At 32.6% G+C, this 25,751-nt stretch overlaps 1 protein-coding gene across 1 annotated transcript in view; it reads right to left on the bottom strand.

Annotated features, from left to right (window-relative positions):
* LOC143188304 (uncharacterized) overlaps positions 1–25,751 on the bottom strand; it is a 36,784-nt gene that overhangs the window by 1,445 nt on the left and 9,588 nt on the right. Inside the window, exons 3-10 of the mRNA XM_076392502.1 lie at positions 21,426–21,638; positions 13,077–13,309; positions 11,404–11,615; positions 10,897–11,111; positions 8,827–9,030; positions 8,625–8,741; positions 7,091–7,375; positions 6,051–6,546 (exon numbers count right to left, since the gene is read on the bottom strand). Of these exons, the coding sequence (XP_076248617.1) occupies positions 6,051–6,546; positions 7,091–7,375; positions 8,625–8,741; positions 8,827–9,030; positions 10,897–11,111; positions 11,404–11,615; positions 13,077–13,309; positions 21,426–21,638 (1,975 nt within the window). The remainder of the gene's footprint in view (positions 1–6,050; positions 6,547–7,090; positions 7,376–8,624; positions 8,742–8,826; positions 9,031–10,896; positions 11,112–11,403; positions 11,616–13,076; positions 13,310–21,425; positions 21,639–25,751) is intronic.

Below are 25,751 nucleotides of genomic sequence, written 5' to 3'. Positions count from 1 at the left end.
AATTATTTCGAATACGTAATGTATTTTAGTCTTGAAGCTTTTCACAGATTGACGTGAATTTATCGCAGCAGCAGCGATCTTTTTACGGTATCCTCAACCCACTAATATTAATTTGTATATCTGTTTTCTTTATTCGCTGCGAATTCGCTGTCGCTGTGACAAATTTGCATTGGTTTGTTGAAGGTTTGAGATATAAACAAGTTAATACTCCAAGAAAATTCGTGTTTACACAAATTTGAATGAGAAATGAATAATTTCGTTTGAAAACAAAATGTGGATAAAATTTAAACTGTTAATTGTTATGCTATATTTTAGAAGCCAAATCGATGAAATTGCAGAATATACATCTACGTTTGCAAAATGTTTTAGTAAAACCTAAATCCTAAATAAAATAATTTATATTAAACATTATAATCCATCACCAAACTAAAAATAAGTGAAATAGAAAGAATTCAAAAGTAGTGAGTGCATGGAACATTATAGGAGAATACGATATAATTCAATTAATCCTTTGCAATTTTCCTTTTTACTTTGGCTGAATATTCAATGTTTTAATTGCTCTACAATGTGTGTTATGCTTTAAGCAAAAATTGCATTTGTGCATGTTGACAGGTATGTGTTAATGTTTTTCAGTACTATAATTTTATAATAATTTTGTTCTACTTTTTCAGAATTTATTTAACAAAGAAATTACAAAGGATTAATGCCATTATATTATCATTAGACAAATCTTCATTTACTCAAGAAATTTTTTTATAATAGAATATAATATACAAAATTAATTGAATAAGATTAAGTAAATTAGAAATAAATGGAAGGACAATTTGAATTTACTACTTCTACATAAATAAACTGTTCTGTTTAAATAGTTAGTACAAATACAATAATGTTAACGAAAATTTAAAATATTTGTCACTAAACAAAATTAGATACTTGCCAACATTCTACCTATCTTTGAATAAGACAACTTATAACAAAAACTAGTTTGATTAACAATATGATACTTGAATTATTCAAGCAATTCAACTATTAACATTGATATAAACTATAATTTAAGAGAATATTACTGCTGGTATTAAATATGAGAATGTTTTATGAAAAAATATTGTACATATTGGCACGAAAAATGACATTTTTCGATTGCATTTAAGCTGTTTAATTTATGAGATTAATCCTGAGTATTTCGGAGCTTGCTGTAAATAAAAATATTTTCTCTAATTGTAAGTGGGATGATGTTTTCTTCTATCAATAGTTATTTATAAGCTCACTAAGTAACATAATGAGCACTAAAAGAACCAAATTTTAACTGAGGAATGGGTAAGAATGACTTCTAAAATTATAGATGCTATTGGTTAATTACTATTACAAAACAAGTATGAAAAAATTGTATGTTTTTCAGTAATGTCTACAGTAAGAACAAATAAAGTTTTCAAAATCTGTCTCACTAGACGAGGATTTATTACCACTTTAGGTTGCTAGAAAGTTTAAAAACAGAAACTCTTCAAGATAATTCAATTTAATTCGTATCATAAAAATGATATTTTATTTGTTTAGAAGAACGTTTCTCAATCTATGGGTCACAAAAAGAAAACTATTGCCTTGTGCTAAAACAAAGAATTAGTAAACTGATTTTATCATCAGTCTCATATTTTTCCATAGACAAAGTTGAACAATAAAAATTGAAATGAAAGTATTTGTTATAAATTGAAATTTGTCTAGCCAGTAGAAATGTTTTGAATGTTGTTTTTCACATGTAAGAATTACTTTCAAATATGTATAATTTTATATGCTTATATAGGCTGTCCCAGAATTGGTGGTACAAGCGAAGAGGGAGTGATTCTATGTGAAAAAATACGTCAGAAATATAGAATAAACTTTTTTGATATAGTGCTTCGTTTTCGAGAAAATTGAGTTTGAATTATGGTCGGGTGCAAACGTATGGAAGTACAGTTTTGGGTGTTTTAAGAGTGATGGGATAAGGGAAACACTTGATCTGACTACTGACTATCTCCACGGTACGCTAGAAGCACTCCCTGTTCACCCCTCAAACGCCTAAACTTTAGTTCGGTACATTTATACTCAATCAAAATTGAAAGTTAGTTTTCTCGAAAATAAAGCATTGTATCAACAATTTTTACTCTATATTTTCGTCTTATTTTTTCATGTTGAATCACCCCCTTTCCGCTTGTACTGACTCCAATCTATCAGTTTGTTAATAGTTTCATATTATTAAGATTTATGTCACATAGCATAAAGTTCGAGAAACGTTATCTAGAATACTTCCAATTTAACATATTCCTTGAGTATTTAACATAATTCTTACAAAAACTAAGCAATCTGCTTTGACCATTAGCATCTTTAATTTGTAGAATTACCAACCAACACCTCAATTACTCTAACATACCAATTTTGGTTCGCAAAGCGCTCGTCCCGATTATGACCTTCCATTGAAAAAACTACAGGGGACATCGAGGGGACAGTGTGTGCATATCAACGAAGTGCATTAAAGAAGCCTTCATCCGTGAGCTTGGTGAACGAGCTCTATCGCTAGATGGGTGCTCATTATAAACCTTGCTCGTTTACCTTGACTAGTAATCACTCGCGAGGGTGGCGCATGGCGGTTGTAGTGGTACGTGGTGATGATTGATGTAGTTGTGGGCGGTGGTTGCGTGGAGGGTGAGGGCGATGGTGGTGGGCTATATATATATATGTATGTATAGGAGGGGATATGGTCGCCGAGGCAGTTAAAGGGAAGGGTTGGAGAAGTATCCAGCGCGATGAGCCGCCGAGAGGCCGAAGGAGTATGGATGATCGGTGCCGCGGCGAGCCGTCAAATCGCGGCGCCCCAGGTGCTGGTCGGGGAAGGGTAGCGCCAGTAGCGTATACCAACGCGAGGGCATCCCGGTTTCACCCCTTCCTAGGCCACCACTACCGCCACCCCTCAACGCACCAACCCCACCTAGCCCCCTGCGGCGCCTTCCTCTGACGCTGCCGCTGCCGCTAGCCATCGCAACGCAAACGGGCTCAATATTAATCGTTATTCTTCACTCATTTACTTAGTTTCCATCAATCAATCTTTCTCTACTTCATTTCTCTTGCTTTTCTTCGTTCTTTGTTTAATAACCCTTTCGTTGCTGAATTTTCAATGGATATACTCGTGGATTACTATTTAAATATGAAATTTACTATGCGTTGTAATTGTAAGATGTATGGATGTAGAAAACGTAAAAATGTTGTGTACACGTTTTTTTCATGTTTCTCATTATACAGGATGCTAAAGGAATGAGTGATGCTTCAGGATTAATTTTACATGTTGAAGAAGCAAAATAAGTTATTATGTATACACGCACATAATGATAATAATTTGTTGATTAGGGTTAGGAATTTTTGAAATATACACGTTTGGTATACTGTATGTTTTACAATTTCTAGTTCAAATTTGGCCCGTGTATCTACAAGTAAAAATGGTTTCAATGTCATGTAACAAAAAGTTCATAAATGCTTTATGTGAAATGTATAAAAAAAATATAAAACATGTTGTAAGTTTGATATTGATGAATTATTGAATAAGTTATAAATTGAATTTCGTCGTGATTTTATTTAATTTCTTTGTGTGAGACGTCGATTCTCATAATTAGGTAATTTATTTCGAGTAGATATTTTGGTATTATAAATCTTGTCTTTTTCGATGCTTCGTATGTAACAATTTGAAGGTGCAAAGTTAGATGACCTAGGAAGCTAAGAGATTGAATCCTCTAGACTAATCTATTTTTGGAAACAGTATTCATTGTGTCAATTTTTCAACAGACAGATTTATTATTAAAGTTATATTTTATAAGATTTCTATAATTATAATTACAGTTATAAAGATTATAATTTCTTAATGGAACATCTGTGGAGATTTTTGTCACATGATATTTTAATTCTATTTTTATTTCTAGAATACACTGCCAAAATTTGAATGACTATTTGTAAGCCACCCTGTATGTTCTATAAAGTTTCAAAAATAAATATCAAAAAATTCAATGTGATTTAAATTATTTGCGACTTCCTAAGAAATTCAACAAAATTGTGTGCAAAAAAATATTTACACTGAGAATATCATATAGCAGATGGTCTAATATTTGAATATATGTTACATTATTAATGCTATAAAAAAATTATCAATGTAAAATTTACGCATATAAAAATATGAATTTTTGTATTTGTTTAAAGTTTAAGATGTAAACTCAATTTTAAGCAAGCACTCCATACTTCTTTAGCACACTGTATGATTTTATTAGGTATGTATTTTAACTTGATTTTATTTCTTGTCTTGAAATTTATAATTTGTATGCATAAAGAAAGATTAATCAAATGTATTTGTTAAGTGTGCTGACAGCAATGAAAGAGTTAATTAGAGTTTTCCACGTTAAATTAGGTTCAATGCCTCTACTGTTTCTTATTCGTTTGTAAATTAATTTTCTTGGCATTAAAATGCAATAAAAGTGTATGGAAAACAGTTCGTGTTCCCTACTATGAATCATATCGATATTACCATAATATGATAATTTGAATAATTTAGATGTGTAATAAAGAGCAGCAGTTGTTAAACAAAAATTATTTCTTTTCTTTTAATTCTAAATCTCAAATCTTAATCTCTTTAACTTTAAAATTAAAAAAAATAATTTATGTCGTAAAAAGTGTATAGAAGATGGGTAGAAATTTTCGCTAATACTAACTGATAACAAATAAAATATAATATGACAGACTAAATGCACAGTTTCTGTCACTTCTATTTTTTTCTATAACATAGGGCGAGGTCTTACAGCGTGGTGCGAAACTATATCCATAATGTCGTCTACCAGCCGAGCATCAAGAAATACAATTCTGTGACGAGTGGGTTGGAGATTGTCAACTCTTTTTACATATTTTCCATTGTAAGTACTGTTCGCGTTAACTTTGTTACACTACTTACACAATACTCGAAATGTATAAATTACAGTATTCTAAGGGAAGACATATCACGCGATTAGTCAAAGAAAAAGTAAGAAGACAGTAGACGATAGTGTAGAGACAGTTTGAACAAATATAGAGTAAGCGATATACACATTTGTAGAGTCGAAGAGGAAATTTGATTATATGTATATGAAAGCTGACTGTATATATAGATTGCCCAAGAAATAACGCCTGTTAGAAATAACACTTAACTGGAATATATATTTCATCATATTAAAATTTCTACATCAAAGTAGAAACAATGCAACTTTTACCTAGGTCACATGTATTATCAATAATAAAGTACAAGTCTTTTAAGACGGCATGTTGCTTTTAGGTTAGATAATCATTTGTTTGAGCGACATTAAATACGAAAATGTTACATACAAATTAAATTCCACGTATGTAACAAAACTTTGTCAGATATTCAATAATTTAATCTTTTATTGTATCAGTTTTTTCAACTTACGAACAAAAAGATATAGATTGCACTATTAAATTCACTTTACGGATAAACGGTACTTTTGATCCCGAAAATTTTACTTTGGAATAATGCATCCAATATTTTAAAACACATTACTATTTGAAACACAATACGTAGATGCATACATATCTTATCAGTCTCATGAATTCTTAAATGAGTAATTTATCGCGTAAATCAAGATATTTACAAGTTAAAGTGACTAACACACTATAATAACAATAACAACAAAGGAAAAACAATAATCAACGAATAGCTACTTATTTTTAATTCTGTTACTCATATTTCACTGTTTTTAGTGTCATGTAATTAATATTTAACTAAATTTTCTAAATTACTTAAATATAAAAGCAACTCTCTAGGTACTTATCTCAAACAATACCAAAAGCAATTAATACAACAACAAAGTAAATACAACAACCAAATTTAAGTAACCAGTATTACTTAACAATAGTACTTGTATGACATTTACTCAGAACAGGCGTTATTCTGGGAGCAACTATTGCACTTATGATCACAGAAATTAGAAAACGGCAGATTGAACTGCCGTTTGATCGCGGTTCGTGTTATTTTGAATGATTTGCAGATTTACCTGCGTATGAGTATTACGACCGTCGTAATTACAGCGGCAAGGAATACGAAACCGCCGAAGACACCCAAGGCGATGACCGCGCCTAGATTTAATTTAGCTTGATGGGTGTTGCCCGTGTGATCAGCGTTGTTCACACTGTATGGCCCAGATGGTTCTGGGACCCCAGTTCCGATGCCAGCTTGTGCGCGGTCCACGCCGCTACCAGAAATCTCGTTATCCTGAGGATGATCACTACTGTCGTCATTTAGGATAGTCGATGGAGGAGCTGGCCTCTGTAGACCAACGCTAGGCTTCCTTGGAATAGTTTCCTTGACCGTGGCTGGCAATTCGGCGGTACTGGAAACCTTTCGAGGTGGAACCACGGTTGTTGTGGTCGTGGTAGTTGTGGATGGGATGGTTGGTCGAACTTTTGGCGGCAAGAAAGGCTGTCGCGTTCTAGAGGTGGTTGGTCGTACAGTTATTCTAGGAGGAATGGTCACTGTGGTGCGAGGTTCTTCTGTAAAAGCAGAAATCGAATTCTCTTATTTAAAGTTTTCTTTCTTGATGAGGAATATTATCTATGAATATAATTGGTACAATTGAATTGGTGAGGAGCAGCGCCACTTTTCAATAGCTATGCCGTTTTTTCACATAAACAACATAATTTAGTATATAACTCAGTGTTTCAACAAAATTAATTTATATTGTATTGATTTAATAGAAACCTGAGAAATTTTTATTTTCTGACTACGAATGCGGTGATTGGTACTTTAGATAGATATTTCTGTGTGCCTTACGTGTGATGAAACAAATCCTATAAAATTTTTACTTCTTGTAGTTTATAGTGTAGTATGTAGTAATACGTTTGTAGTTTGTAGGTACACTGTTAAAGATATATTATTGTTTGCTTCATTGTCAATTTTAATGAAGAAAATATAATAACTCAAAGTTCGATATCTGTCATATCTATTAACATATGTTGTTTCTACAAGGATTATTGAAACTTGTGGGACGAAATAGTCCAGGGAACGTTTTCGAATTGAAATTATCAAATCATATACCTGTGCAAGTAGGTGCAACATGATCGTACAATCCAGTAGGCAAACATAGTATTTGTCGGAACCCAGTAAGTCTGTAACCCTTCTCGCAAGTGTAAGTAACGATACTGCCTACGAGAAGACTTCGACTGAAGTTTCCCTTCGCTGGTATTGTTTCAGTTTCGTCGATTTCGTCTATCTGGATGAAACTGTGTGGAACAGGCGTCGGGGGGTCACATAAGACTGGCTCACAACGCGGTGGAGGCCCGTTCCAACGTTCATCGATGTCGCAAGTTAATCTGGCACGTCCTTTAAAGGAAAAAAATATCATTTATGTTTATTTAATTCTACATGTTAAAATAAGATAAAAGTGGAGGTAAATGAAATTATGTTTCAGACTTCGCTTCCGAATTATTAATTATTGAGAAAACTCCTAAAATATGTGTGAAATGTGTTTGACTACTCATTCTACTGATTTCGCTGTATCTGACTTGACTAAATAGTGCACGTTGCGTCGATGCTAGAATAAGTCTCAAGTTAGATACATTTCATGCGAATTTGAGATGTAGTAATAACTAGAAGTAATAACTCTGAGACGAAGCCTCAAAAGTAATTTCGTCATTCTTGATTTCTGTTCCATTTTGACATGTAGAATCACTTCTTAATAGAAAGCACTTAAGGTATTATATGTATAATTATAGAATTGTTACATTGAAAAATTTGTAAAACGGTCATTTAATTTTCAAACTTACTAAAGGTTGTTTATGTTATGATATTTTTGCAGAATTCTGTTTAAGTTAGAATTTTTTTTAAATATAAACGTAATTTATATACTTATTTAAATTGAATTGTATACTTATTTAAGTGTATTTTAAATAGTTATATATAATATAGCTATTTTTTAACATTTCATTCCTTAATTCAAACTTTTCTCAGTAGAGTGATTTCTACTAATAAATCCAATTGAAACTGAACAAAACAACTCTTCAATGTCATAAAGTGTTTTTTTCTTAATTTAAGCAATTGAAGGGTTCATGTAAAAAAATATCCTTGTCAATTTTCTTAACTTTTCGTACCGATTCCACAATGGCGTGAGCTTTATTTCTAACTATTCGAATGCATTATTATTATTACTTAAAAACTCAACCGTCACTTTTTACATGAACTCTTCAATTTTGAATTAAAAAATTTTTAATCATCCATCTTATTAGATTTCCTATGTGTATATGTATAAATTTAAGTATTTCTGTTTTCTTTATTGCCTTTACATATTAGAATTCAATTGAATAAATATTTTAATACTTTTACAGCCGACCTGAGCTAAGAGATGATTCCAACATTTTTCTTTGAAAATTGTAACACCTTTTTCCATTTTTGATCGACGTCTTCGACATTGTTTATCATGATGCTAAACTGTTATTACCTTAATAATATGTAAGCTTTCAGTTTAAAAATTTCTATTGCAACCGTCTTACGAAATTGTATTCCAAAATCAAATTATTCGATCCATATTTATACTTTCTAAGAAATTAGGACTCGGTCCTTAAAGAGTTCTTACCAGTCATTTCGTATCCTTCTTCACAGGAGTACAGCACCTGACTCAAATAACTAACGGTATTATTGATAAGTGTGTAACCTCCGTGTTTAATGCTTGCTGGATAACCGCACTCGATGCCTGAAACGTTGAGGTTCAACTTAAGAGCTAGCCGACATATATGGTTCAGGAGCAAGAGGTACGCTTCGAGGTCATAAGTTCTTACTTTTGCACACTGGTGGAAACTCGTTGTAGAAGCCGGTGTCGAGGCAAGTACGAGTCGATGGCCCTATAAGAAGGCTACCCGCATTACAGGTGTACTCCACCGTTGCCCCAACTTCGTAAGTGCTACCAGAATTCCTATCTGGCACCGTGGCTACTGTCATGGTGGAATTTGGTGGTTGTTCTGGACGACCACACGCACGCGGCTCTGTAAAAAAATGGTAGAACTTCTTGTTATTATCTTCGATTTCCATAATGTCAAGTTAATTACTCTAAATCGAGTTCTGTGTCTTGTGGATTATTGATAATCCGTGACATTTAAGAGAAGTGACACTTTTAAATTATGAAATGAATAAATTAAAAGTCGTAGTTTTCGTATTTTTCTACAAGTAAATACAAACAGATCTATAAGTCTTTAGGGCTTCATCGAAAATTTAAAATTTCGGTACATAAAAATCAGTTGGTAGTAGCTATATTTTAAATACTCTTCGTTTAAATCTATAAATCTGACCTAATTTCTAAATAATCTTATAAATTTGTATATAGTTCTCAGTGTTGAGGCTTCTAGACGTAAGCCATATTCTTGTGGGAGAGTTAAACTTACTGTGCATTAAAAAAAAAAGAATGACTGTAGTAATCATCTAATATACAAGATGTCCTAAAACTGATGGCACGAGCGGAAAAGGGGTGATTCTACATGAAAAAATGAGTCGAAAATAGAGATAAACCTTTTTGATATCATGCTTCGTTTTCGAGAAAATTGAGTTTGAATTATAATCGGATGCAAGCGTATAAAGGTACAGTTTTGGATGCTTGAATGGTACAGGGGAGAAGGGGGAACACTCTTAGGTTGACCACTGATTGTCTCCACGGTATGCTAGAAGCATTCCCCTTTCTCTGTTTACCCTTCAAACGCCTAAGGGCCTCTTCACACTAATCGTCTAGGTGGTGGCAGTCTAGCCTCCGTTAAATTCTTTTCCCATAGATTTATTTATTTTTTCCCATACATTTTTGTCTTATTTTTTCATGCAGAATCATCTCCTTTCCGCTTGTATCTAGTTTTGAAACACTCTGGATGTATACTGCGTTCACTGGAAGAACGCAGTTGCCGGTTGACGAGTTTTCGTACCCTTTGCGCAGTTCACGCCTACGCTCATTAGTTATTGGCTCTGTCACTCCCGAGCACATCCCTACCCATGAACCCCTTGTTGGGCCCTTGGAGGTCCTACCATTTCTAAAGAAAGTCACTTCTTCAAGTGTTAGCGCATAAACGGTGTGAAAGAAATTTTGAGCAAGCAAACGATATTCTTTTAGATTTTAGTTTTCTCCGAAAGTATTAATACGGCTCTGTTAGCAAATAAAAATCTTCTTGAATATCGTCTCTGTCGACCGAAAACGTACTGGTACTAGTCAGAATTCTTACTGCGTTGCAATACCATAAACGACCCTAGATTTCCCGTGTCATAAACTACCTGGTCGCATCGAACATTTTGTAGGAAATCCAGGAAACAGTTCTACCGTTGCTGTTTCTTTATAATCAAATAAGCTGTGGATTCTTATACATTGATATCTCAATAAATATTGTTTCTTAATAGATAGAAACATTTGTTTCATTTGGACACTAGGTATACAGAGTAGAAAGAAGCAAGGCGTGTCCTTTCAGGCTCTTGAATCCTTCACCAATCTCAGTGGAAAAGTCAGTCAGGGCAATGGAAGCCATCTGCGTGAAACAACTGCGTTCTCTCAGTGAACGCAGTATAGGTATGTATAATTCCACTGATTCTAAGAATGACTGTAAGTTGACTACTTCTATTTTGCTTCTCGTTAAACACAAATTTGTTTACAATTTTTATCATTTTAAAGATTTTTGTATTTGACACGAATTTAAAAACACCTTCCATTAATGTCAATTTCTAACAAACTGATTAGTGATGTTTATTTATGTCAGCCGATGATCTATAAAGAGTTTTATTTTTATCGTCACGGTAATAGAAGTTAGTGTCACCGACATACAATTCGATAGTAATGGGAAAGAAAAAATACGGACGTGAGAAATTTGAAAGTCGATACTTACGGTGCTGGCAGATGAAATTCAATCGAGCTGTACAAGGGGTATCAGACCAGAGCCAACCTCTGCTACCATCATATCGAGCGCAATCTTCTTCAGTTCCCTGAGGCAGACTCCAGAAAGATACTGAAACCTCTTCACCACTTCCTGTCCATCTCCAAACCGACCGATCCTTTTGATCTCTTACTGCGCCCATCCAGTATTGGCTCGACGTGTCACTCCTTCTCAAAGAAAACGCATGTTATTTCATCAGTAATAATTAATATTATTAACACATTCATTTCGTTTAGGGTAATAAAGATAGTTACAGAATAAATGTAATAATAAAGAATATATTTTAAAACTGTATTACTATAGTATGTCCTTCCTAATCGTTATCTAATAAAATTCGTGAACAAAAAACAAGTTGCGTGAATTTTATTGAAATTTGTTATTTAATTATTAGTTATTATTTAATAATTAATATTACTAGAATATATAGACAGGTAATATACGTTAAGAAAAATATGGTACCTGTGTCGCCTCCACAATTCCCACGAAATAAATCCTTGCAATGCAGGATTGCTTTCATCCACTAAAGTACCACCTCGTGCACGACAGAATGCTAGGGCTTCTCTGAATATCATCGGTTGCCGATTGTAGAAAATGTAACATTTTCCATTGTAGGTTGCTGTCGATCCTGGTGGTTGATCTCTGAATTGTGGGCATCTCTCGATTGGAAGAGCCTATGTATCGAAAATAATTTTGGTAACTCAAACTACAAGAGAGAATAAAAGTTTATTTGTATATGCATTTGGCAAAAATTACCTAATCGTTAATGTTTTAAATATAATTTAACTGGCTATAGACTGACACTGGGAATTTTTCAAGTCTAGATTTATAATGATAATATTCTTATAATTAAGATAAATGTGTATTACCTATGTTGTAAACTTACATAAAAAATATAAGTACGTATGTTCTTGCTTTTATCTAATTTATCTTAATTTTATGCATATTTGCATTGCAGTTAGCTTTTTGTCCCTCATTATGGGTTGAAATATTGAATTTGAAAAAACAGTGGAAATTGCTATCAATCATTTTAATTTATCTAAAATGAATTGGAAGAGAAAATTTCTAGCATTAATAGTAAAAGAGAAATCTGTTTCAACTAACGTTTCGAAAAATGTGTGTATAATTTTTGTGACGCAATTAACAAGAAACTATACTATGGAATGTATTTCCATTAATAATCGGACTTAGTATTTGAAAATAGTTTAAAAATGGTTCATCTAAATATGTACTTCAAAGGGTGTATAAATCGAAAAATATTTCTTACCTTCTAATTTCATACTTTAACTCAATTTATCAGCGAAATGAATAAAGTCCCATATGGTAATACATTGGTTGCATGAAAAACCAAATATAATGACATTTTTTATGGAAATTTGAAAAATACGATTTATACATAGGTATTTGGAAAACAAAGAATCATGTAATACGTTTTTCTAAAAGGTTAATGAAAAAACTGAGTATTCAATTTATTAAACATTATTAATAGATTTATGTACTAAATAAGAATTTGATTGAAACCGCTTCAGTAATTTGGAAAAATATGAGTCACGAAGTTCCGCAACTCGGTTGCAAGTTCCATACATGTATATTTCGCAAAAAACGAGTTAGTAGTCTAAACATTATTACTGACTGAAGTCTCTTCTATAGGTGTCTGTAGAAGGTGTGATTTGACATGACAAAATATGATAAAAATCAAGAATGTCAAAGTTGCGTTTGTTGCTATGTTTCAAAGTTATTAATTGCAAGTTTTAACTTTTTCAAGGTTCAAATTCGTGTGAAATATGTCCGATTTGAGACTTATTCCACTGTTGGCGTGCACTAGTCAAGCCAGTTTTAGGAAAACCACTAGAAGTTCCGAATCAGACTCATTTCACGCATATTTTAAGCATTTTATCAACAGTTAATAATTCGAAAACGAAGTCTGAAACGCAAGTTCGTTTATTTTCATTTTCGTTCTATTTTAGCATGTGGAATCATTCCTTAATATTTCTGACACTTGTTATCAATCACTTTACATATTAGACTTCACCAATGTAGTTCCTGTTTAAGGCAGTTAGTAAATGAGCCAAGGAAACAGCTGTTTCAGTTAATTGGTACTAAATATCCTAGGTACATTTTAATAAATAGCCTACCTGATCGGTGTACACAAAGGCTTCGCATAAAGATAGCTGCACCGGAATTGGCGCCGGTGTGTTTGCTTCCAAGTGTACAGAAACGAAAGCGCCAGGCATAGGGGGGTTACAAGGAAGGAAAAGAGGCTGGCCTTCTTCAAGAGGTCCGGTGAACCGATTGCAAATTGGATTCGTTCCCAGGTCTGGACGGTTATTGCCAACCCGAACGACAATTGTTCCTGGTATGCCATCGCCTATAACCAAGAAACGTGCGGAGAATATGAAACCAATCCTCGTGTCTTCGATGAATTGCAACATGTTAAAAACCCTTTTTCTGATTGCTGTATAAGGAAAACCATTAATTTGTCTTCTTTGGTTTTTGACGTATCTGTATAAAATGGTAGTACATTAATGTTGTTCTCCATAAATTAGATATTCATACTCCACGAGTTTGGAGATGTAAGTAATCCAAGCAATATACTTTGTTGATACATCATACACTTAGGTATTTGTTGACGATTTTTATCTGCATTTGAAACGAATAAAAGTATTTAGTGTTCTGTGGTATTCAAACTTTGTCGAGAAAGCATTTATATTTATACTACCTATATCATTAAAATATATAACTGTAATTACATTACTACTAGACAAATTTTTGGAATTATGTGCAAATTTTCATTAAGGTTATACTAGACGGTTAATTACATTTAACTCAAAGTTCATAGATACTTTCGATACTAAATACTCTTTATTTCAATATAACAGAATAGATTGATAAAATCTTTTATTGATGTTTCAATTTTTTATTTTAACAAGATAATTCTTAATTTAATTTCGAAAATGGTTCGAAGCTTTTAAGTGATAGTGTATATTTCTAAAATTATAAAGCATTTTCGTTCAATATGGATGGTTGTTATAATTTGTTTACTTTAGAGATAATAACAGAGATACGAACACTTCTATTTTATAAGAGTACAAAAATAGAACGAAGGTGGGGGTCAAGTTAGTGGTTTATCAGAAGAAGGTATAAAGAGTGAAAGCAGTATACGTATGTATATGTGTAGTGTCATTTTTCCCGGCACCATATAACACCTACTATTACAACACGACTACATGTATAATATTGTTGTGAATTTAAGATTTTTTAATACTTGAAAACAACTTTCACTTTAAAATTGTTAAGAACACGGTAGTGGTGTCAATAGTAAATAGAGTTTTTCAATCATCTAACAATTTACCCTACCGCACTAGTAGGTATTAAAGTGTTTCAGACATTACATTTGTCATAAAGTGGAAGATCATCCTTGGAATCAAAGTGAAAGTCAGTAATTTCTGTAAATCTAGTTTCAAGACAAGAAATAACTGCTTGTTTTCTTCTTCTTCTTCTTCTATAGTAAATCTTTTATGTCATTAAAATCACCTATTTCGTAGATAATGTGCAGGATAAATTGCAATTGGGTTTTCTTTTTCCCTCTCCTTTTTAACTTTAGTTGCTCTTAGAATAATTTTCTAAAATTTTCTCGATTATGATACAGTGAACTGCAGCTATATTCATTGCTTCATTCTCTGCTATACGAGACGAAATCCATAAGAGCATGTGCACCAGCACACTTTCACATATACCTTAGATTGTAGTGCTAGGTGGGTGATTGCTAACATAGCATTTGAACGATTCAAATAAAATTATCTGAAATAATCCTGAGCTCAACGAGAACTACATCTTTCGACCTGAAAAGCATTTGAGGTGTGACCAGATGGACAGCCGTCGCTTCGTCCACCGCTATGAACTCCAATTACATGCTTTCCACGTTTGTACCTTGTAATCGACTTCGGAATCGCGACAATTTCTTATTTACAAAAAAAAGGATCACAGCCTGTCTACACAGAGAAACTCGATTCATCTGACGCTGTTGGCATTAGGGTTTCTCAAAACTTCTACTTTTTACTTTCTTGTAGTTTAACCATTCACAGTAAGAAAAAACATGGAAAGATAAAAACTTACATTCAACTACTTAATTCGATAAATAACTATAAATTCATTACAAGAAAAGTACAATTTTGTGAGAATATATGAAGAATACAAACTTTGATATGTATTATTAATGAAAACAGAAAATATTAAGTTATTTCGCTAGTAATCATGTTTTTTTTCACATTGTCGTTCAAAAGTAATAACTTATTAAAAATTATTTAACAGATGTATGAAAAATATGAATAAGCAGATTATTGTACAAGTGTAAATATAAATCGATATAATTTTCATACTATTTAGTGGAGATAATCTTGTATAAAGAAAGTAATTGATGTATGTATCAAAAAGCTACATATATGAGGAACTAAGTAAAAGCAGCTGGATTTAAAATAAAAATAATTGTTTACGACCTTTCAACAAAATATTCAGTGAGTAGCTTCATTTCATAGCTTGGTGATTGATCCAAATTAGAAAATTTCTTGTTTCATTCAAGACTAAAGACTTTAATGTATCTTTCACAAATTCAACCTCAAAACGAATCTCCTTTTTTGCAACTGATATCCATTCATCAGGAAGTCGTTCGTTTCGCATTCTTCAGCAAAGGAGTGCGCGATCCTCTATGAGTTATGCTGCTATTTAATGCCATCGAGTTTCTTTCTACCCTGCCGGAAACGTGAGCGGTAGTAAACGATAGCCGATCTTGTGGGCAATTAAAATGCGCTGCCAGTAGTTTCTTATCGGCGAGACGTAACGTGAAAGTTGCTTCTTCTTGCACCGATCGGAATGGTTGTAAAATGTACCTGGCAATTTAATTACGGCTATTGCGAGCAAAAATCGGCGGGTGAAACGTGAAGATGATCCGTCATCTACGGACAGCTTATCTGATTTTGGCCATGCAACAACAAATGTATCACGAAACTAGACAATGTAATATAAGGAAAAGACATGTAAAATCAATATTGGACACTTTCACCACCCTGCGCTTGCAGTTGAAATGAGCAGACTGCGCGAATGTTAGCTGAAACGTGTCCAAATGGTGGCTCGAAGACATTAGCACGAGCATTAGGATTAACATGCAACCTTCGAATGCGCAACAGAAACATAACAAGAGTATAATTGATCCGAGCCTCTGCGTTGAATTTTAATAGAGAGTTCAATGGTACGATAGCAGGTTGCATGATTGTTGGACGTTTGAGTGAAATCTTTGCGTGAATGTTTTTCGCGCAACTTGAAGAGAGTCTTGATCTATTCATTAAACAGACTAATGGCACGGGTTCATTAAATTAAAACAAATAGCTACATGTGTTTTTAAGGGAACGCATCATTTTGCTGGTTTTAAAAATTTGTCTGTATATATAAAACTTAAATAAATTTTAAAAATCCAGAAGCTTCTGAAAATTGAAGAAATTGATGAAGTTATCACACTGGAAGGGACTGTATGTCATATTCAGAATAATGTTAACTTAAAACGTTTAAACGAGCTTAAAATTTGATTTATTTGAGAAGAAAGTTGAGATTCTTATTGATTCCTTTTCATAATATATGAGTAGAAAATTGTACAGCAGAATGAGCAAAAAATTGTTAAGGTATTACAATACATCTTTTGAAGTAAGATTATCCACACTCACAGCGATAAAGTGTCAGTTGCTGTCAGACTTGCTGTATTTTCATAGTTCTATAAAACTTAATTATTAGTAATTAAACCACAAGTACAATTTGAAAAAATGAAAATGGAGTAAGACTATGACTAATTCTAGTGCTGTTCTTTGTTAGATGTTTTTCAAATTTCTAGTCTAACTAATAAGTGAATATTCATTTTCTCTGTTTTTGCTTTAAAAATTAAACGAAATTTGAGTCATTTTTAACTAAAGTAAAATTACGTTATCCTGATCGTTATCGTTAACGTTATCCAAATTACATTTAACTGTAAAATGACTAAAAAATTGTAAGCGATTTTTTCTAGAAGCTGTTTTTATGGCTACTTAAATTAGATGTGTTTTATTAATATTTTTGGAAAATAAGTATTTCTTTAAAATAATATTTCCTGAGTTGTACTAGCAATTATTATACTGCTGTCTCGTAAAAGGTTGAAAACTGTTTCTGAGGAAGAAGTAAGAGAATTCTTCCCACAAGTAACACAAACTACTCTCACTTTTTATTTCAACGCAAACAGCGCATCTGGTATCACTATCGAGCATTTTGTTTAACGGAGAAAGTTTTTCCCTTGTTTGATCAGCCACTTAGACTGCCATTAGATTTGAGCAAGCAAATCCATTTTAGATCGCGATAGAATAGCGGAAATTGTGGAACCATAGAAGATATAAAGTGAAATTGTAAAAGTTGACCATAAAAGAAGTTCCCACGAAACAAGTTCTTAAAGAGGCGTTATAAAACTACTATTAGAATATTTTTTATTACGACCAATTTATACATATTCACTTCTTCACTATACAAGGTTTTCAACGACAGATGTCAGCAATTTTAAGGGACGATTCTACGCGCCAAAATAAGATTAAGATCAAGAATAATTAAAACTTGTTTGTGGTTTCGTTTCAGAGGTATTTAGTCTTGAATAAAACGCCTAAAGTATGTGTAAAGTATGTCTGATTTACAGGGTTTATTCTACTGCCGATGTGTCAAACATGGCGTAATTAGTAGAATAAGTCCCACCAACTAGTCCCACTTAGAAAACATAGCTTTAGACGCTATTTGGTCATTTTTTTATTTACGTCCTACTTTGAGATGTAGAATCACACCTTGAAACTTCTATTGTTGAACAGCCTGTATAGTAACAGGATCTTTAGAGTTAAGAAGTGTTTCATTAGATTTTATTAGACTCTGCAAAAATTTTTTAATTCTTGCTATTTTGTATGAGAATATTAGAAAATAATGGTTTAAGGAAAGGTATTTATCAAAATTTGATCTTTAAATCTAAGCTGGCATGGTATCTATAGCGTATAGGTATACTATAGCGAGAAAATTGCAGGCATTATATCGGAAATAGTTTGATAGTTCAATGATGGCATTATTGAAAATAAATTAATCCAGAAAAACCATAAAATATATTTCAATTTATCAAAGCCTCAAAATTATTTTATCTAATAGCCAAAATGACTGATACGATTGTGCCTTATACATCAAATAAAACTGCAAAAATATGTATAAGTAAGCAGTATTTTTATGAATTATGTACGTACTTACTTTTTTATAAATTTGCAATTTTTGATACTTTTAAAAATAAACGTACCTAAGTTAACGGTAGTATTAGTATTAATTGAGTTCAGAAATACGTATACGTATACATATTCAAAAATACATATGTTTTACATTGTAAAGTACAGAAACGCTCTGGTTATGATAACGTTTATGGTTATGTTGTTTGCCCCATACTATAATTAAGTATTTATAATATAGTTAAGTTTTGATTCCTCAAGGACAGATTTTCATATACATATAAGTGGGGTCAACGGGACGAGTCAGGAGGTGTAAACGGGCTTGACGTTGCAGAACAGGACCGATTTACAGTTTCCAGATCCCTGTATGAGTATCAGGAAATTAATATTTAATGCATTTTTTAAAAGGTGATGTTCCAATATTTTCTCATTCGTAATCAAACTTAAAGAAATTATAATGAAATTATATAGTGGGGGCAAAAAGGCAAAGGTTGACTTCGATGGCTCATGAAAATCTGACTGTTTATTTCAATATTTTCCCAAGTTTCCATTGCTGACTCGTCTCGTTGACCCAAGTCTAGAGTATACTATTCAAGAATTCCAATATTCGAAAAGTAAAAATCTTAAATACCTTAGTACTTGAAATTAAAATTTCCAAATGTTCAAATATTTAAATGTTGAACATTTCAAATATCCCAATTTTTGAATATTCAACTATTAAAATTTAGAAATGTTTAAACATTCCAATATTTCAAAATCTTAATATCCTTATACCTTTTAATTTTTTTATATAAATATTCTGTAGCAAAACAGTCTACCTCTTTGTGTGGTTTTGTGTGCGAATTCACACAGAACAATAACCGAACACCTCTGTATCCTTTTCAAAATATCATTATTTAGATACTAACAGTATTTTTAGATGTGAATAATAATATGATTTAAAGGTCTTTAGTGTAGAAACGGCTAAAAAATAAAATATCGAAATAAGTTTATGTTAGACAAGGAAATGAAAGACTAGAATAAAAGCCAGTGAATGAAAATGACCATGATCCTAACATTGCAATTGGCTGCTTTCGGTCTATGCTATTATACATGTGCATGTGGAGCATGCACAAAAGAATCGTAACGTTTTCTAGCAGTCAAAAGTGAAAAGACTCTCACTTTCGTTCTCGAAAGTTTCTAAAACTTTTCGTGTGTGAACAATGCTCACGGTTGACGATAGGTTGAAAAAGAAGAGGCAGGTTCGCGAATTTATAACCGGATTTTACGGCTCATTTAAAAGGCGCAGTACCATTTCACGTTTCGGTCGCCACCATTAATCACATTGACACACTTTTCACGTAGAAAGTGGCTTGGTTTTGATAGCTTTTTCATACTCTGCATTCGAATATTTTTCTAAGTTTAATTATAATTTTGCTATGTAGGTAATAATATAAAAGAGGAAACAATTTTTATCTCTTTTATCCTTTTATTACTGTATTGTATTGTGAATGAAAACATCCTAGTCTCCCCTATACAAGATATTCATATTCATCTTAAATAACGTGTAATTTTATATTTATACATATACAAACTATATTTCAAACAAATGGCCTTAGTATATGAGACACTTACTCATTAATTATGTGTAAAAATATGAAAGAAGAAAATTGGACATGTTTACAATAATTTTATTGAGTTTTTCAGAAATTCTATCTTAGAATGAAGTAATTGTTCAAATTTACTCTGGATTTATTCAATTGATAAGTGATAGGTACATTAACAGTATGTTGTACTGCCTAATCATGATCGAATATATAATAGCCTGGGAATTCTAAACAAAGGTACAGTTTTGACTGTTCCCATCGGTATAGAATGAAAGTAGTGATCCATTGTTTTCTTTAAGGCTGTATTTTACGTTAATTTTGTATATTATTACCTCTGATCGTGAAAATTTCCACCCGCAAAGTGTTATGATTACCAGTAATTGACGTCAATACCAGTTTATCGATAGAAAGCAGGGAGACTGCGTCACTAAGATGAAAGTAGCTGTCTAACATCTTATTTTATTGCAATTAAATTCAGAACGATGCGATAGATCGTATAATGATCGAACTTTTCACGGTTTTTGCCCAGTTTCACCAACGACATATCGACATCAACATATTTCATTTTTAAGCCGTTTCTTTTGCTATTTATCCATATCGCTAGTAATAGATATATATTTCATCATTTAAATATTTAACGTACCAAATTACTTATACATCATTTGGGTAATGTTAGTTAGAGGCAAATTTTGTTTAAGTAGATACTTATTGGGGAAAAGCAGAGTTCCATGTCTTGGGCAAAATAGGTTTGATATACAATATCGTTGTCGAGTTTGTTGCCAAGAAATTTGTGCATGTTAATCACATAGATTAAGCGCATAGTAATTGCTACATTTGCCGTTTTCCAGGTTTTGTGACCTATTATGGTATTCTTCTCTTATCTTCAGCAAAATTCAATTATTATGAATAAATAACATTGACAACTGAATGAAAAAATGTTTGTGTCACTTAAAGTTTGCTGAAGTGGAGGACGAACGAGCATTCGTTTGCTTGGTTTAAACGCACGCTTACATGACATGGTATGCGTTGTAAAATTGTATAACAATAAGTTGAATATTTTCAGATTCAGTTACGAGTTGAGAAGTACTTTTAATCAGAATATTGTGAGTTCGCTAGCAATAAAACAAGTAAACAATATTATAAAGTATATAGTGTTAAGGTTACTGAAGATTCAAGAAACTAATATATTCTACACATTTAGATACATAGGTATTAGTAAAAATATCAGTTAAACTGAGCAGTTTTATAGTTTTTTGGTTTTTTAGAATTGCATTGCTAAAATAATATTTCGTTAATTCATACTGACTACTCTTCTTAATTTTACAATAAAGAATGTCTAAAAAAATATGACAAATTAGTTACTTATTTACGATAAGTGTAGTATACGTATACACTATGAGAAAGCAGAAATCTATTTCAAAACACTGTTATTTCTACTTTAAAACATACAATTCTGTCCCATATTTCGTTTATTTATTATTTTTTATTTTGTATTAAAATAGTCCACGTAAAATTATGAAACACAGCACACAGTAGTAAGTCTTTCATTTGAAATACATCAAAGAAGCAAAAGTTAAAGAACATCAGAAATAAAATGTTTGAACAATGATAAGAAGAAAATAACTTTGATGTCACTTACCACAGCATGGTTTGCCGAAATCCAGTCGCACGAGTTGGACCATGTATGGCTCTAGCAAATTCACATACCACCATGGTCTGTGTTCTGGCCTTGTTAGGGTACAAGTTTGAGGGGTGTAAATTTGACCACTGCTACCATCGACAGCACGCTGTGGGATTCCACCCTCGGAACTACTCGACTGCATTGGTGCTTTGCCTCCAGCAACATTCAAAACTGCGACAAAAATAAAAATCCATATTGAAATTATTGATTCGGATTTCAAAAATTAATGTACAATTTTTAATATCTCTCTTTATTACTATTATTCGACGATTATTCTTTTTAATTCTTCAACTATCGTTAACTAATCATCCTTTTCTTTGCATCATAGTCAATTGATTACGTATCAATTGAAATAGAAATTTTATTATTTTTTTTTCTTACTTGTTGCTGCTAAAAAATATTTGTGATTAGTATATTTCAAAAGTATTAAAATGATTTTATAAAGCTCATGTGACACACTGAAACTGTCCTAAGCTTTTAACTCAGACAATAAAAAATATATCTACGAAATATGTCATAAAAGGCAGAACATCAATTTCTTTCGTCTATTTAAAGAGATATTTTATGTTCTGTGAGATCTGTAGCAAATGTAATACAAACAAATGTCCCTCTCGAGTTTTTCATTTTATCGATTAGAAAGTAAACCACATGATACGCGACAGGAGGTAGAGATTAGCTCTTCTTGTGCATCCCTTATGCGGTTTCTCGCATTCCTAGTTACGTGCTGCACTTATTGCAATGCATTGCCAAGAGCCCCGCCTCGAATTGCGGTACTCTTAACACGTGCTTGCGATGTGCAAAAACTTCGTTATACCAGCTCATGCACAATTTGTGGGGAGCTCTAGTATAATCGCACGAGAACTGGTTATACCTGATTTTAGTTCGATTATCACATGCTTATAACCTATTTACCCATTACGTTCTCGATACAATTAAAAAGAGCAAGAGAGAAAAGGACAAATTCCAAGGAAACTTCAATGTACCTTCAATCCACCATACCTCCTTTCATATTTTCTTCCCAACGGAACGCCATTATTCTACTTGATAAAGGAAAAACAGGAGGGAAAAAGGCAATTAAAAACGTACACGAAACAAAAAATTGAAAGTCTAGATAGAAACGGAAAGAGTCCTTATTGACTATAAAGAAGCATAAGACAGTAGCATAATTATCCCATGTCCCACTTCGCTCAACGCTCTTAATTACAATGTTCCTGAATACTAACGAATACAACCGAACACCTAATTACCGCCGCTCGTTATCTTCTAATATCACTTTCCGCGAGGAAATTGCTTCAATAAGCCTAATTGCTGCGTTGATCGACCGTCCACGCTGATCAATGCAACGACACACTGTCCTTAATCATTCAGCGATAGCCGTGGCTCTCGCGCGCCTGATCCAAGGACAGCGGTGCTCTGAGAAAATCTCAGTGGTTCATTGCCATTCCCATCAAATGGAAAAGAAGGCCGAGCATGAGTTACGTTGCACGGGTGAATAGCTGTTCGGCACGCAGATGCGGCATTCGGTCGTGCACAACTTTTGTGTACGACAAGTGCTGCACATTCGCAAAGAAGTTGCCGGTCTTGCGGTAGTTTTACTGTACCGTAACGGTGAGAATTTTATCGGTGCTAACTGGCAATACTCCGATGTCGGCAATGCTCGACACACGCTGAGGAATGAGATCGCCCCTTTGGCTCGCGTGATCGAGCTTAATTCTCGATACCCATAAATCGGAATCGTCCATTCATGCGGTCCTTGGAACAAATCATGCGTGAATGTCGCGAAGAATGGAAGCGAAGCTGGGAGACTTTTAATAGAAAACATGATGAAGGATAGAGATGGGACGAAGAACTAAGTCGGTCTATAAGTAACGTTATCTTTCAGTTCGCATTTTGTCTTGTCATTAAAACTATGAATGTATGTTTATTTTTAAATGAAAATATTTTCTTCAAATTAATAATATTTATTTATATATTTCTTTAGTTTGACACATTAAATAGAAACGAACATAATGTTTTTATATAAATTAATAAACTAATAAAATGAAAATAATGAATCGTACGCCATTTTGATTTATTTAGTAGTTTTAATGTTAAACGAGTAGATTTATTGAAGAAAGGATTGAAAAATTATCTAAAAAATAGAAAATCAATAATATTGAAGATTATTAGGATTCAGGAGCTTTTCTTGGAGATACAGCAAAAATATATGGAAGTATATATGTTTTTTAACGTTCTTTTACACGATTTGAATTATACTTGTAATTTATATTTTAATATTTCGCCCAGTAAACACGAGAATCGCAAAGAGCTTATAAAATATTCGCAATTTTTTGGCTTTTCTAACTTCTTCATAACTGACTCCGATTAGCTTTCAGTTTTTTGTGATATACATATGTATTTATAGTATGCGGTGTACCATAATTCTGTTTCAGAGAGTTTTATTAAATAATTTTTTAATCATTGTAAAATGTACATTTATATTAAAAAACATAAGCTGTATAATGATATACTATTTATTTCGGTTTGTAGATTGCTTCTGCAGGTGCCAATACTTTGTCATTGAATAGTTAATTTCTCTAAGCTATCTGTGTTGACATCGATTAGTCATATAAAACGTAAAAGTAGAGATAGTATAAATACTGTAGCCTTGGCACACCAACTGTAGGTATTTCATTATTTTAAAAGATCTGCATTACGAACAGTTCTATATCAAAATTCTGATAACTAAATTGATTATTTTTTTAAAATTTCTTTATAACGTAGAACAACTATAATACATTAAATTATTCCAATGTGTTATTTCAAAAATAAAAAACTACCGAATAATAATTTATTTATTTAATTTCTCTTTTTCTTTTCTGTTGAACACATAATCACGTATCTATGTTTTACCCACCAATTACAATTTTTAATATTAACAGATGTTCAAGTCATAGCCGAATATAAAATCCAACTTAGAATACCTAAAGTAATATCATTTGACACTTTCTTGAATACTAATATTACAACTGACATTAAACATATACTAATTTGTGCACAGAAAAAAGAATTTTAGAAACTTAAATGCATTCGAATCATTTCAACAGATTGATTCTCGAGGCAGGCAGCCAAAGTATTCAAATAGGATGGAACTCTTCCAATCGCTGAACGATCGTGAATATTCAATGTGGAAAGTTATTCTGACAGGCAAAGAATCTGAATTTTCAACGTGTTCGCACGGCTCATGCGCAAAGAACCAAATCGAGGAGTCAATCGACATTCTATCCGAGCGTAGCTACCCACGGAACGAGTAATTGATGCGTTCTCGACCTAAACCTACATACCGACTCTGCGAGCTAGCATATGCCGCACGCGTTTCAGCAAACTCAACGCACACGTGGCTACGTCATAATTTACAGTTATTTCTTACACCGACTATTATGAGAAGTTTCATCTCACTCATGCTGTTCGACGATTCTATAACAGAACGACGATACCCTCAACGCATTTGGTATTCCTATCAATAAAAGCACAGCGGAGCAAAGAAAAGCGACATCCCTATTGTTCGATATCTGAGGTGATCTCCAGAAATTGTTTGATTCTTTTCGTGGCAACAATACCTCTTAAAATCCATTGTGTCTACTTCCTGGAATGTTCTTTAAGGATATTGTTAGAGCAACAAACATTCGTAATCCTTTGAAATGTTTGAAAAGTGTATTAGCAAATGAACAAATAAGGGAGGAAAAGGAAATGAGTCACGTATATTGTTCGAGTAGAAAATTGAAAATTACATTCTAAATGGGTAGCTTACAAACCTATGTATGTATGTGAATTTGTGTATATCTTTTTAAACAGGTATTGATGTACAATTTGAAGAAGGTGTAGGTCTATATCTATACGTTATAAATAGAGAGAATCGTGTATTATTTAAGTATTAGAGATATTATTGTAAAGTATAAAATGTGTTTGTGTATTTTTAAAAATATATTTATTAGAATTACAGAAAGATCGATTCAGTGTTTTCCAATCAATAAACTTGAATAACCAATAATGCAATATTTAAAGTGCAAATATCTATTATGTTAATAAGTGAAACATTTTGATTGTGCTAGTAAAAATAAAAACTGACAATTCGGTGAATCGGAGTTCCGAAATTATTATTCTGATTGACTTTCCAACCGATAGAAATGTGGTGTGCGTTCTTAATAATTAGGTAAATAAATTGAATATAAATAACGATAGACCAGATATAAGAAATATATTTGTAGTATTGTATCGTCTTCTTCATTTTCTATTTGGTTGAAA

The sequence above is a fragment of the Calliopsis andreniformis genome, chromosome 2 (genome assembly GCF_051401765.1).
Source record: "Calliopsis andreniformis isolate RMS-2024a chromosome 2, iyCalAndr_principal, whole genome shotgun sequence".
Taxonomy (NCBI): domain Eukaryota; kingdom Metazoa; phylum Arthropoda; class Insecta; order Hymenoptera; family Andrenidae; genus Calliopsis; species Calliopsis andreniformis.
The sequence above is the reverse complement of the archived record's forward strand: the minus strand, read 5'-3'. Positions and strand labels throughout refer to the sequence as shown.